Source organism: Carcharodon carcharias, chromosome 4 (genome assembly GCF_017639515.1).
Source record: "Carcharodon carcharias isolate sCarCar2 chromosome 4, sCarCar2.pri, whole genome shotgun sequence".
Lineage (NCBI taxonomy): Eukaryota > Metazoa > Chordata > Chondrichthyes > Lamniformes > Lamnidae > Carcharodon > Carcharodon carcharias.
The window spans coordinates 65,257,895-65,272,547 of NC_054470.1; the positions used below are offsets into that span (position 1 = coordinate 65,257,895).

The window sequence follows — 14,653 nt, forward strand, 5'->3', positions numbered from 1 at the left end:
CCCCTTCCTTGGATTCACCTAGTTCTGTTGAAGGGTCATGAGGACTCGAAACGTCAACTCTTTTCTTCTCCGCCGATGCAGCCAGACCTGCTGAGTTTTTCCAGGTAATTCTGTTTTTGCTAGGACGTGCTGTTTAATACAATACGCCAGTCTTTGGGACTTCAGTGAATACTTCTAGGCCTACATACCTAGCATCACACTGGCACTGAAATTCATATATCACGTTATATGATGTGATGATAGGCAGAATGACTTGTTGGCTTTGACGGCAGCACCCTGTTAGTGGTAAATACCATTCATGTTGCTATTGCATAGTAGCGACATGAAACAGCTAGCTTCACCTCTTGCTCAAACTTTTGAGATGACTTGCCCTTCAAGGGTAATCCTGAGGTAGACTAGGCACTTTTCAGGGCCAAATGTAATAGCCTTAGGCCTGTTCATGAGTTTGTGTGGTATGCAGCGCGAAATGATCAGATCCAGGTAGCCATTATCCCGCAGGATACCTTTGATATGCCCTATTTCAGCATCAAGCTTGCATGATGCAAATGACTCGGGACCTATTTACAATGTTACCGATAAGACCAATCTTAGTGTGTGGAACTATAAGAATCCCAACGAGTATATTGACCAGAGAAGGTAGGCATGCGGTAGACCATGGTAGAGAAATCCCTGATAGATTTCTCAACTAGTACATCAAGTTAAGGGGAGTTAATTTGACTGCTCCATTTCAAAGGTGAAATTGAGTGTAGAATGGAGCCCATTAAGACATGTAAGGAAATTATTACATGCAGCTGGGGATTAAATATAGTGAACGTATTATCTACATATCGGAAATATGCAAGGGGTAGGAGATTAGGTGTCATTCCATCGAAGACATGTTTCTCGTGGAACCCAACAAAGATGTTTGCGAGAGCTTGGCCTCGAGGGGATTCCATGGCAACACCATCTATTTGGGTATATATGGCATCATTAAAACTGAATTCAGTAATTTATCTGTTGCTAAAAACAAATAAATTTGATCCGAATGCCAGCTATGTTAGCAAATTTGCCATTGATCGTTCAAAGCCATAAATTTCCTCATTCATTGAACCCCCACATAAAATGATGGGTGGGATTTTGCAATTGTAATTACTCCGAAACTGTCAGGACTTTTGATATTTCTCAGTGAAATAGACAGCAAGCTCTGGCACATGCGCAGTGTTATGATTGCCATGGGGAACTGTAAACTAAAATAACCAAATTTACTGAATGACCCTGAAATAAAGAAACTGCCAACAAGATTCTACTTTCTGCAGTTTTAACTTGAACACAAATTATAACAAATTAAACATGAATTAACAGGTAAATGATACTTCAAGTAAAAAGGTAAATTTCATTTTAAATAGTCGATACAACAAAGGTACATCTTATGCAACCACAAGGACCCCTATCACTTCCCGCATAAATGTGGCACTACATGGCTACACAGTTCCTCATAGCTGTTCTTTAGTCATGCAGGGTACATCAGGAGTCCTATCACACAACAGATTTCACCTCAAGACTTTGACGGGTACAGTTATCATCAGCAAGGCACACTTCTTTGAACCGTCTCTCCCTCAGGTCATGACAGTCCTGATTGTGCAGTGTTCCAGAATTCCTTTTCAACTGACAACCAATAATATCTGGTTCGGTATCTTGTCCTCTGATACACTTTCAGCTCGTAGCATTCCTGAGCTATTTGCACTACTTTTCAAGGATTCAGTCCCTTTTAAGTCGCTTATACATTGCTTCCACAAGTGCTTATGGAATTCTATTTTTCTTCTTACTGCCGAACAGAAAACCTATCTTTTCACAGCGCTTTGATGGCTTGATTTGATGCGAACTTCCCGTTTTTATGCTATTATTAAAAACCCTTGAAAAAGCTGTACTTTGTTGAATGAGGTGTTAACTGGGTTTTTAATGGCATTTAAGTTGCAGTTATTGTTAAACACCCTTTCTGATCCAGGGAAACTAATTTTATTTTTATGAAGTGTCAGATTTCACCAGGGAATGGTAAAAATTCCATAGATTTTGAAAATTGTTTTTAAAGTTTGATATTTCATCAGCTACCTGTTACGATCGCTGAACAGACCAGTAAAGTTTTGAAAGAAATCCAAACTTGTAGTGGATGGCTGAAAGGATCACATAATAAGATTTCAATTTTTAAGACTTTTACTGTTACATGCAAGCTAAAAGCATCATTGACTAAACACTAATTCTGTAGGCAACTTATACTCTAAACTACAGAAAAGACCCCCTATTTAACATTTAAAACAACTGAAATTCTCTCTCCATAACCCTTAAGTCGACACTCTATTCTCCAAGAACCAATCCTAAGTGATTCTTAGCTCAACAGGATACATTTCCTTTTATTTCTTTCTCAGCTGGGTAACCCCTACTCCCCAAATTGACTTTCACAGTAACGGATGAGTTGGAGAATCTAAAGCTAGGTGGGCAGGTCTTGTGGCGCAGTGGTAGTGTCCTATGTCAGGACTTGATGGCTATGGAGAATGCATTCATAATGCAGCCAAACAGGTTGATTATCAGCCTGTAAGTCCTTCCAATATGCCTAATGGCAGGCAGTAAGAGCAGGAGAGGTTCCTGGTCAGCTATACAGCAGATGGCAAGGACAATCCACTGCAGTGCTTTGTCAAGTTTAATCATGGACCAATCCCGTGGAAGACTGTGGTTGCTACCGCCCTCTTAGGACATGGTACCTGAAGGAGGAGGAGGAAAGCTAGGTGAATCTTCCCATCTCATTTAAATCCTCACTGACCTGGTCTCTTCAATACAAGGGCAAGCTGCCACCTGCATTTTTGCACGGTGAACCATAGAGTCTCTGCTCTCTATCACAGGTCCTTGCAGACTAACACTGTTTGTGAGATTCAGTGATGTTTTAAGAAAACGCCCTATCGCTGATCCTACAATAGCGTCTTATGGTCTCCTCCACCCCCCCCCCCCCCCCCCCCAAAAGCCCATCTTCATGGCAGCGTGAATCATATTGGCCTTTTTTAAAATTATTCATTCATGGGATATGGGTGTCACTGCTTAGGCCAACATTTGTTGCCCATCCCTAATTGCCCTTGAGAAGGTGGTGATGAGCTGCCTTCTTGAACTGCTGCAGTTCATGTGGTGTAGGTACACCCACAATGCTATTAGAGAGGGAGTCCCAGGATTTCGACCCAGCGACAGTGAAGGAATGGCGATATATTTCCAAGTCAGGGTGGTGAGTGACTTGGAGGGGAACTTCCAGGTGGTGGTGTTCCCAACTATCTGTTGCCCTTGGCCTTCTAGGTGGTAGTGGTAGTGGTCGTGGGTTTGGAAGGTGCTGCCACCCTATCTTACATTTCCCTCCTTTCTTTCTCCTTCTCTTCTATTCGTATTTTCACTTTTCTCCTTCTGCTCCCCACCCGTCATTCCTCTATTTTACCTTATGTTTCAGGACAGTCTTTAACAACCTTCTAAAACCTCTCATTTGTAATATACCTTGATCTCATCTGTTTGTCCCAATCTTTCATTTTCTTCCTGTAAAATTATGAAAAGTGAACTATCAAAGTAGTTTTTTACTTCCTGAGTTGTTACCTGTGAGAATTCCTCAATGCAGTTGGCTGTTTATCCTGCTTGTCAACATCATTAGACACCAGAGATCCATTATAGCTGGTGCAAGACCGAAGTTAATATTGGGAAAGGTGAAATCCATGATCCAAAGATCATTGGATCTTTGTGGGAAGCTTTCTTTGAGGCCAGCAGTGTCACTGACCTTAAAATCCAAGCCAATACATTTGTCATCCCATGGGGTATAAGGCCAACAGGCATCATGACTTTCAAGAAGGTTTCCTGCGCTACAAAGAAAGGCTTGTATGTATATAGTGACTTTCCTAACCTCAACCTCAGGACATCCCAAAGCACTTTACAGCCAATGAAGTACTTTTTTTTAACTAAGTGTAATATAGGAAAACAGGCAGCCAAATTGCACATGGCAAGGTCCCACAAACAACAATGTGATGATATTTAAATCATTTGTTTTAGGTTTTGGTTAATGGATAAATATTGGTTAGGTCAGCAATGGGAAGTCCCCTGCTCCTCTTTGAATAGTGCCATAGAATTTCTACATCCACCTGAGTGGGTAGATGTTTTAAGGTCTCATACAAGCTCCAACACTGCAACATTGCCTACTATATTGGAGTGTCAACCTTAGATTTTGTGATCAAGTCCCTGGAGTGAGACTTCAGCCCACAACTTTGTGACCCTGAACTGAAAGTTCTACCACTACCTGGCCAGTGTCAGCTGTGACTCGATGTTCCATTCCACCTGCTTGTCATCACACACATCCAATTCCTGCTGTATTAAAAGCCCTCATTCTGCTACTTGCTCCATTGTTGGTAGCCGATTGATTCTTACATCAGAAAAGTTTACAGTCACTGTTATCAGTTAGATTGCTTCTATATCCAATCCATGTAGGGAACTTGTTCCTTTGAACTTTTGTCAAGTTTTCTTAATTCTGTGATTCCAGCCTCAGGTTCTTGTGGTGTTTTCCCACTCTTAGCACCTTGCAGGTCTGGTATCAACCCTTGCTAACTCCTGGATTTAAAACTTGTATCCTGTCTCAAAGACCTTTTGTAGTGACTCTTTGATACCTATAAGAATATTGCAGCTCAATGCCTTATCACTTTTCCACTCCCAGGTCAGATAGTTCACAGATGTATTCCCTTAGGAGCATAGGAACTGGAGTAAGCCATTCAACCCTCGAACCTGTTCCACCATTCAATTAAATCATGCTTAATCTGTACCTGAATTACATTTACTTGCCTTTATTCCATAATCCTTGACACTCTTATCTTGTAGATTCAACTGCCAAATCTGTATCTAGCCTATCCATTTTCATTTTAAACTACTTGATTAGATCTCCCCTCATCCTTCTGAACTCAAGGAAATAGAAGCCAAGTTTATACAGCCTCTTAACTATAAACTAATTTTAAGCCCTGGTATCCTCAAAAAGAGCTGGTGAAGCTCCACCTCACAATGGCTCCCATGATAAATGTTGAAGCTATCTGGATGTAAAGCACCATTCTTCAGCACCAATCATAAAATCTACTTACCATGGTTGGCTCCCAATCTGATGCAACTTCCTGTCGGAATCCAACAGTCAGCATGACTTCCACCACCACACGGAACATTTCCCTTGGTTGTGAAACAGATGCAAATCCAAATAAACCATATTTGAGTTCTAATAAGAGACAGCTCTTTACCAATACTCTTCCAGTTTCTTGTTAAAAGAAGGACAGGTTATTCCTTGATGTCTCTGAAAGCCTTACTGGCATGCGTGACCTTCATTAAGCCTTCCTAGCATATGATCAGTTTCTGATACTCCTCCATTGGTTGTGGTACCACTCAGGGTTATCTCAAAAGACTGTGAGATTGGAATGGACTAATAATGGCAACACTGTCTGAGCTAAAGGGATTAATGGCTTTTACCAACTTGTCTGATGAAACTACTGGTGTGCCAGTTGGCTTTAGTATTTAAATAAATGAAATTTTGGTAGCTGGTGTTCATGGGGAAACTCCTGAGTTCCTGCAGAGCAGTAGCATCTGCTGTTGTTGTCAAAATAATGGTGAGGCTAATGGCGCTCACCATTATTCACGCACAAATAGTGCAAGGGGCAGATAGGCAGTTATATGTGGATATCCAGAAGTTGCTGTCTGAGTTCACTGCTCTGCTTTACGAAAACAGTAGCTCGCTGTCTGCCCCACCAGTGAAATGCATTGAATAGGTGTGAAGTTGCGCTGTTTGCATGGTTAGTATGAAATAAATTTGCCACAGAAGTCTTGTAATTTCAAGAATAAGTACCCCTTTAATAATGTGATAAGTGTTAATTACAGCCAACCAACTTAACATTGAAAAGGAACTATATCACTGTTCCTTTGTTACTGCTGAGTCAAAATTCTGGAACTCCCTCCTTAACACCACCTATACATGGACTGCAGCAATTCAAGAGGACAGCTCACCACTGTCTTTTTAAGGGAAATTAGGTATGGGCAATAAATGCTGGCCTTGCCAGTGATGCTCACATCCCATGAATAAATAATTAAAAAAAGAAATAAAAGTGTGGAGTCACATTTCCCCAGGTATTAATTGTTGAAAATTTTAAAGTGCACAATTTTTAAAAAAAAGTTTTATTTTTCCTTTGTCTCCTTGTCCTCCCTATTGATCCAAACTTTCTTTCCCTCACTTTCTGAACTTGATTTGACATTGAATTGAATTAAATTGACTCTTAATTTAAACTTCCTTCACAATCGTTGCACTGTTAATTTCACAATCCTTCGTTCTGGTAGGTTAAGATATATAGTTGCTTGTCCTAAATGTTTCCCTTGCAGTGACATTAATAGCTTGCAATTTCTGCAACTTCCCACGCAAAAAATGTAAAAAGCCTAACTAATGATATATGCCATTAGATGCCCTGCTACAAATTATGGCCTATTATGCAATACGTTTACTCAGTCTATCCAGTTCAACCTTCCATTCTTGTTTTCTGCCACAGCGATGACTCTGATACAAACTAATGCAGATAATTCTGTAAATTGCTGTTGTAATTGGGCTTTGGGTATCCTAGATCCAGGGCAGGTCGTTGTCACTATTCTGTTTGGTTGAAAATCTCAAGTTCCTCAATGAATGTGTATTTAAAAACAAAAGGCAAATGGAACTTTTTTTGTCAACTTTATAAAACACACAAACTGCCCTTCTGCTACCTTCATCCCCTGCTTCCCATCTGTTTTAAGTGACTTATCCACTCCAAGCACTTTATTCTCAAGTGATCTTAGAGGATTGTGCATAAAAATTGAACAGATCTAAAAGAATGAGGACGGTCCCATCTTCCCATGCAGAAATATCTAATTTCCATTCAGTATGCTTCAATGATAAAGCTGATCCAGAATCCCACTACTTTGAGAATGGCATTAATTTTTCAAGAACTTAATTCGATGCAATCAAGTAATCCAGCTGGAAAAGGAAAGCCTGTTGTGTTGCTCTTTTCTTTGGAATTGCTCTGGAAAGTATCAGTATGTTTATGTATTCAAGGCCTTTGTGTGCAGGTGGCGACTATTTATTATGGAAACAAGTTATCAAGTAACTATTTATCATTACAAGTAAAGACAAAATGCTGGAATAAAAACAGTAAGTTAGACATGCTATGTACTTTGTTCTGAGGAAAAGTACACGCCTGAAACACTAACCTGCCTTATCTTTTGCAGGAACCATTTCTTGTTTTTAGTTTTGACACTTTATCATGCTACTCTTAAATAATGTTCTTTCGATTTGTTGCAGAACTGTTATCACAATTATCAGGTGTGAGACGTTCTGCTGGAGGACAGCTCAATTCCTCTGGCCCTTCTGCTTCCCAGTTACAGCAGTTGCAAATGCAGCTGCAGCTAGAGAGACAACAGGCACAGGCAGCACGACAACAACTGGAGTCTGCACGCAATGCAACAAGACGCACCAACACAGGCAGCCTCAGCACCACGGTCACACAAACTACAGTGACTAACAACACAATCGCCACAGAAAACAGTCACCAGACCTCCCAGAATTCCCAATTTTTGCTCACAAGGTAAGATAACTTGATGAAGCAACCATGATCTAAAGAAGCCACATAAAAACAGTTGTTTTGCCTTCTGGAACAAAATTAACCTTAAATTGCTTTTTAAAAATTGATTAAAATCTAATTCAAGGGAGGGGTGGTGGAGAAGGAAACATGCATCTCACTCACTTTGTTTTTACATACCCAAGTCATTTAGTAATCAGATATATTATATGAAGGTACATGTCTGTGAGTTTACCTTTATGCACAAAATCAATGTATTTCAAATGCTCATAAAATACCCACCCCACCCTGCTTTTGTCAGCAGTAATTATTTGACAGGTATGCTTCAGGCATTCATTTTTTTATATGCTTAAAAATGTAGCTTGTTTATAGAAAAAGGCTGAAAAGGTCAATCAGAAAATCAACTAATGGGAAGATTTGCACACCCTGAACTGGCAATGGTAACTTGATTTTGCGTTGTTAATTGGTATTCTAAGCATATTACTTCAGTGTGGCCAGTGATCCAAATTGGCTATGCTCCGTGGCATCCAAATTATGGATATTTGTATCCTCCTTAGTCACACAGTTTTAAGGTTCATCTCTACCTTTTTGTTTCTGTGCTCCTCTGCACAATTTTGTATAGAAGAAATGTAAAGAATGCATCCGCTAGACCTCACCCCAAGACTCTGCAATTAAGCAGACACTTTGCCTACCAAAACCCTGCATTCTGTTTCCATTGGCAAGTCAATTACCAAAGATTGGTCCTCCTGAAGGGACAGATGCACCGAACGTGACTGGTTTAGGTGCTGCAAAATTAACTCAATCCATGCACTAGCTTTGGAATTCATTTTAGAGCTCATTGTTAGTACCTATAATTCGTGTAACAAAATACCCATTGCTTTTTGTCTGGGACTGGGAAAGGTTCTTAGCATATAAATAATATTTTTTATCCTACAGGGGAATGTGGATTTAAAATTTACTGACCACTAGAGGTGTAGTCATTTACATAAATTACAAGCACATCTCCTATTGTTCAGTGGATTGGAAGTTTTCTAAGAAATGGGGTATTGGTGGGGGGTGGCTGACATTTGTCAGTACCAGTGAGGGATCTTGGGATTTAGCAGCGTTAGGGGCCATCAGGGTTCTGGAAACACTGGAGAGCTGTGATCTACAATCACTGGGCTATGTTTTAGGATTTGGAAACATTGAGGACCAAGATCTTGGGGCTCATAACATTGGAGTTGGTTCTCAGAGAATTTTTCCACATAAATGGTTGTGGAACTGAGGAATTGTCCTTCCCGCAAAGGCTATAGATAATGTGTACTTGAATTTTTCAAGGCCTGTACAGAGAGATTTTTGTTAGGTAAGGGTATAAAGGGATATGGATCAAAGGTGGGTAAATGGAGCTGGGGTGCAGATTAACCGTGATGTGATTGAATAATGGAACAGGCGAGAGGTGCTGAATGGAAATGGTTTAGTCCTATTCCTGTGTTTCTCAGACAGCTATAGTTTTAGAAAAGACAAACTAGAGTTGCATATCTTGAGCAACTAACTTTTTTGTCTTTAATTTTTTTAATATTATTTCTGGTAAATGAAACACTTGCATTATCAGGCACCCATTATCATCAAGCACTACCATATCAAGTATATCATGCTTACAATGCAGAGTAAAGCCCTTTCTGCTGAAGCCCCCCCAAAAAAAACACCTTATCCCATTTCATCCTTGCGCCTTCCTGAATGCTGAATTAAAGGAAGTCTTATAGGCTTATTAGTGACTGAGACACTACACCTGATTTCACACAGTATAGTAACATTTTGTATTGATTTAGCCCAATGGTGATTTTGTCCTTCGTCCTTTAGTTTTTATTTCAATAGAGTGTCAGAATAGGTTTCATAAAAGTTTCAATAGTTTTGGACGCATTTGCATCAAAATCCTAATAGATGCTAACTGTGAAGTTAATGCTGCAGTTTTGTACAATGCTCTGTTGACCTTCTGTTGACAACACGGTCCTATGAGAGACACTGCTGTGAGGTCAGTCAGCACAAGGCATTACTATGACGTGATAACATGTCTGCAGGTCAATCTCTAGAACTGTTTCAGTAGGTATTTGATTTTTAAAATTTCAACTATAAGTTGATGAGCTAATCACTAAAATACATTTGGATTCCTGTTCCTTCTGGAGAAAGACAGCCATACATACTAGGGATCAAGGGCAGGGTCCTGTGAACCATATTCTAGCATCATTTTTGGTTCAGAATTCTGTTATCTTTGAGTCTCATCCCAAAAAGATTTAGTGAAGGACCACTTATAAAGCCATGAACAGCCTGCAACAGTCCACGGCCAAATAAATAATCAAAGAAGTTCATCAAGAAAAAGAATCACAAGTTACCAAGCTAACTCCATAAATTTATCAGCATTTCCTATTTTGCGTTAAGACCAATAATAAAACTTAACTATCTCAGTTCAGGACACTACGGTGGCCACATGTGCGTGTTAGACCTAGCAATTCCCTTATTGCAAGTCTTCAGAAAACACATGTTGAAATTTGGACTAACAGTATTCTTTTTCCCTCCCTCCAGAATGTCTAACAGTTTCATTTAGGGTTCTGGTTCATTAGTCTGATAAACCTATTTTTACACTTCCCATTTATTTCATCTCTGGTATAGATGTGTGTAAGTCATTGAAGGTGGCAGGACAGGTTGAGAGCGCAGTTAATAGAGCAGTACAATATCCTAGGCTGCTTTAGTAGGGGCATGGAGCACAAGAACAAGGAGGTTATGTTGAACTTGTATAAGACATTAGTTCAGCTTCAGCTGCAGTATTGTGTCCATTTCTGGTCGCCTCACTTTAGGAAAGATGTGAAGGCATTGGAGAGAGTACAGAAAAGATGCACGAGAATGGTTCCAAGCATGAGAAACTTCAGTTATGAAGGTAGATTGAAGAAGTTGGGCGGTTTTCCTTGAAGGGAAGGCTGAGAGGAAATTTGATAGAGGTATTCAAAATCATCAGGGATCTGGACAGAGTAGATGGGGAGAAACTTCCCACTTGTGAAAAAATCGAGAACGAGAGGGCACAGATTTAAGTAATTGTCAAAATAAGCAAAAGCGCCCTGAGGAAAAGCTTTTCCACGCAGCGAGTGGTTAAGGTCTGGAATGCACTGTCTGAGTGTGTTGGAGGCAGGTTCAGTCGAGACATTCAGAAGGGAATTAGATTGTTATCTGAAAAGAGAGAATGTACAGGGTTTCAGGGAGAAGGTGGGGGAATGGCTAGTTGAATTGCTCATTCAGAGAGCTGGTGTAGACATAGGCCGGATGTCTCCTTCTACATTATACAAAAGTGCAGAAAAAAAGTTGCTATCAGAATATTATTCCTGAAAAGCTGTTTCTATTGCTGAATATTGCATTGTTTAAGGAAATATTTCATAATCTTGTGATATATAGTGTTTGTCAACCTCAAATTGAGTATCATTAGATCTACAGCACAAATGGGCATTTCAGCCCAACTGGTTTATTCCACACAAGCCTCCTCCCACCCATCCTCTCCTAACCCTATTGGCATAGCCTTCTATTCCTTTCTCCCTTGTATTTATCTATCTTCCCTTTACACATCTGTGCTATTCACTTAACTACTCCTTGTGATAGCACGTTCCCTATTTATGCTCCCTAGTTTTGATCTCCCTCAAGTGGAAACATTTTCTCCAGGTCTACCTTTTTAAGCCCTTTTATTATCTTAAATCCCTTTATTACGCCACCACTCCTTCCTAAATACTTTTCATCCTACAATATTTATATTCTTTATGTAGCGATGTTCAGTTATCCCTATTACATCTAGCTCCTTGCTAAGCATTGTTGCCTCGTTGCCTCCAGTTCCCCTGTTTGACTTTAAATGCTGTGCACATTGCTGTCCAGACAGTTTAATTTGGTTTTATTAATTGTTACCCTCACTATATTTTAAACAGCCATTCTATGCTTATATTCTGTTACTACTTTCTCCCCATTATTTGTTACCCTTATCTCTTACTTTCATCTGACCTTAAGGGAGAATTTTCTCCCCATCGGGGGGCGGGGTTGGCCAATTAGGGCCCGCCCAGCGTGATGTGCACCCGGAAGCACTGAGCACTGCCTGTGCGGGTGGGGGAAGTAGGCTGAGTTTGGGCCTGCGCTCTTTCATGCATGCACGCGTAAGAGTGCAGAAATCTCCCTGAGGCACAGAGGTGCCTCAGGGAGATTAGTTTGATCTTTAAAAGTTTTAATGAAGAAGAAAAAAAAATTTAAGACATGTCCCCTCATGTGACAGTGTCACATGAGCTGGGACATGCCGATGAATTTTAATTAAAAAATTTAATTTATAAACCCTTCATGAAACCTCATCCTGCCCAGGGATGAGGTTTCATGATAAATGCGCAGGCCGTCTGGGCTCTTCGCCTGCCTGCTGACCTTAAGGTTGGACGGGCAGCTCAGTTAATGACCTTGATTGGAATCTAAATGGCCTTAATAGGCCTTTGACAGTTTGGTGGGCGCGAAGCAGGGTTGGCTTCGCACATGCAGAATTGAGGACCTGAATGATGCGCGGTGACGTTGGGACGCATGCCTGACGCCACCACATGACATTTTACGCTTTGGTGAGTGGGACCTGCCCCTGCTCACCGAACAGAAGATTCTGGCCTAAGTGTCATCTATTTTTATCTCCTATTTTCACCAGATTTGTTGCCTTAAGTCTTACTAGTTTAAAGTCTTATCTATGGCCCTGTTTATCCTTTCAGCTTGGGTACTGGTCTTATTCAAGTAAAACCTTTTCCAGTGGTACAGCTCCTTCCTATCCTGGTACTGGTGCTAAATTCCCATGAAGTGGAAGCCCTCTTTTCCATACTGGTTTTTCAGCATACATTCACCTTCCTGATCTGTCTCCATGCCAATTAGCATGTGGCTTGGGTAGTAATCCTGAAATTACCACCTGAGGGGTCCTTTTTTTGATTTAGATCCTAATTTCTGATATTCCCTTAGCAGGACCTCCTCCCTTTTCTTCCCAACATGGACCAGGACAAACGGGCTCTTCCCTTTACCTTTGCAAGTACCTCTTCAGTTACTCCAAGCTTTCCTTTACCTTTGCACCAGGTAGGCAACACATCTTCCTGGACTTTCAGTCATGGTTGCCGAGGATGCTATCTATTCCCCTAATTATCAAATCCCCAATAATGGCAACCTTTCTATTCTTCTTTCTACACCCCTACTGCCCCTCGGGCTGCCTCCTGCTCCACAGTGCCATGGTTAACATTGCAGTCATTCCTGAAACTTTATTTTCATGCACATTTTACCTCTTGGATAGGATCAGTGTCTGTAGGGCCATCTCTATTTTTCTTGGTTCTCTGTATCCTGATGAGCAGTCATGCCCTCTGCTTCCTGCACTCTGTGCTTTCCTCTGAGGTATGACTGTACGCTGGAGTAAACTATCCAAAAATTTCTCCATCTCACTTATGTGTAAAGAAGTCTCTAATTCGCACTCCAGCTAAGGATTTATTTAATAGACTATTTCAAAAAAATTCTGCTTTTCTATTTTTCCTTCCAAAACTGATAACTTCATATTCCCCCACATTATATTGCATCTGCCCTGAACTTATCCATTCATTTAACCTTTTGCAGCCTTTTTGCATCCTACTCACAGCTACCTTTCCATCTAACCTGATATCGTCAGTAAACATGGATACGTTATACACTGTCCCCTCAACTAAATCATTGAAATATATTACAAATAGCCAAGGCCCTAGCACTGGTCCTTGCAGCACTTTACTAGTTTATAGTCTGCCAACCTGGAAATAACCCATTTATTATTACTCTCATAGCATGTTTAGCACAACAGTGAATATTTTGATATTAGGCAAAGTTATTGGATTGAATTCACATTTTGATGATCATTAAATTGTATTGAAAAATCCATCTATTCCTTATTGAAACAAAATTATTAAACTTTGCAAAACTTTAATTTTGAAATTCAGGCTTTAAACCTGTCATGTCTACAAAAGTACATGAAAAGCAATTATATTTTTTAGATCAAGGTATGCATGGTTAATATTTGGAATAAACCACCTATACTGTGTGCAAGACGTGTCCTCCACTCTTCAGCTGTGAATAATTGTTATTTTCTGAACTGTCCACAGGTTGAATGAACCGAAGATGTCTGAAGGGGAGCGTCAATCTTTGGAAAGTGAGCGGGCAGACCACAGCCTGTTTGTGCAGGAGCTTCTCCTCTCCACCCTGATGCGGGAAGAAAATTCCTCCTCAGATGAGGACGAGCGGGGGGATTTCACAGATTTTGGTGCTATTGGCTGTGTAGATATTATGCCTTTAGATGTTGCTTTAGAAAACCTAAATTTAAAAGAGAGTAATAAAGGAAATGAGCCTCCGCCACATCCTCTTTGATGATGTCCCACTTTGCAGACAATGTCCTCTGTGCTGTAACTGCCAATGAAAGTGGACAACAGCTATCTTTGGGTTTGTTTGGTGATTGTAATTTCAGGTCTGTCACTCTTGTTACATTGTGTACATTCAAGGAAGAAAAAAATAAGATAATTGATTCCACTTACTAATTTTTACTTCTAGCAGGTAAATGTAGGTAGCAGTGCCAGAGGCAGTCTCTGCTTCCTGTACCTTGACATGCAAAAGGCTCTCCTAATACTCCACATTCAACTGAAGAGGAAAACAAATTGAAAAATCTCTAATGAAGCTGCTGTGTGTATTTATGAATATTAATGAATAAAACTGCTTGGATGGTTTACCTTAACTACTGCATGAGGTTTTTTGCGGAGTGCATGAGTTTTAGTAGCCTTTGTCATTTCAGAAAAAGAAAATCCCAAAGCTTTCCTAAAAGATATTTAAAAGTTACCTGTCTAGAAATGACTAGCAATCACAAAAGAGCTCGTTTTTCAAACACATTGTAGCTCTTGAATAATGCATAATTGAACACCTCATTACTAGGCTGCTTATCATGGTGCTTGTAATGCGAGCTCTGCAATGCCATCCTTTGTTAATTGAGTGTACCATTACTATGGTGACTGTTCAAT

The 14,653-nt window shown here is 40.2% G+C and overlaps 1 protein-coding gene across 2 annotated transcripts in view; it reads left to right on the forward strand.

Annotated features, from left to right (window-relative positions):
• kcmf1 (potassium channel modulatory factor 1) overlaps positions 1–14,373 on the forward strand; it is a 141,380-nt gene extending 127,007 nt beyond the window's left edge. For both annotated transcript variants that reach the window (XM_041186114.1, XM_041186113.1), the window contains 2 exons: positions 7,340–7,622; positions 13,751–14,373. In XM_041186114.1, coding sequence (XP_041042048.1) covers positions 7,340–7,622; positions 13,751–14,012 — 545 coding nt within the window. In that variant the 3' untranslated portion in view covers positions 14,013–14,373. The remainder of the gene's footprint in view (positions 1–7,339; positions 7,623–13,750) is intronic.
• The last annotated feature ends 280 nt before the right edge of the window (positions 14,374–14,653 follow it).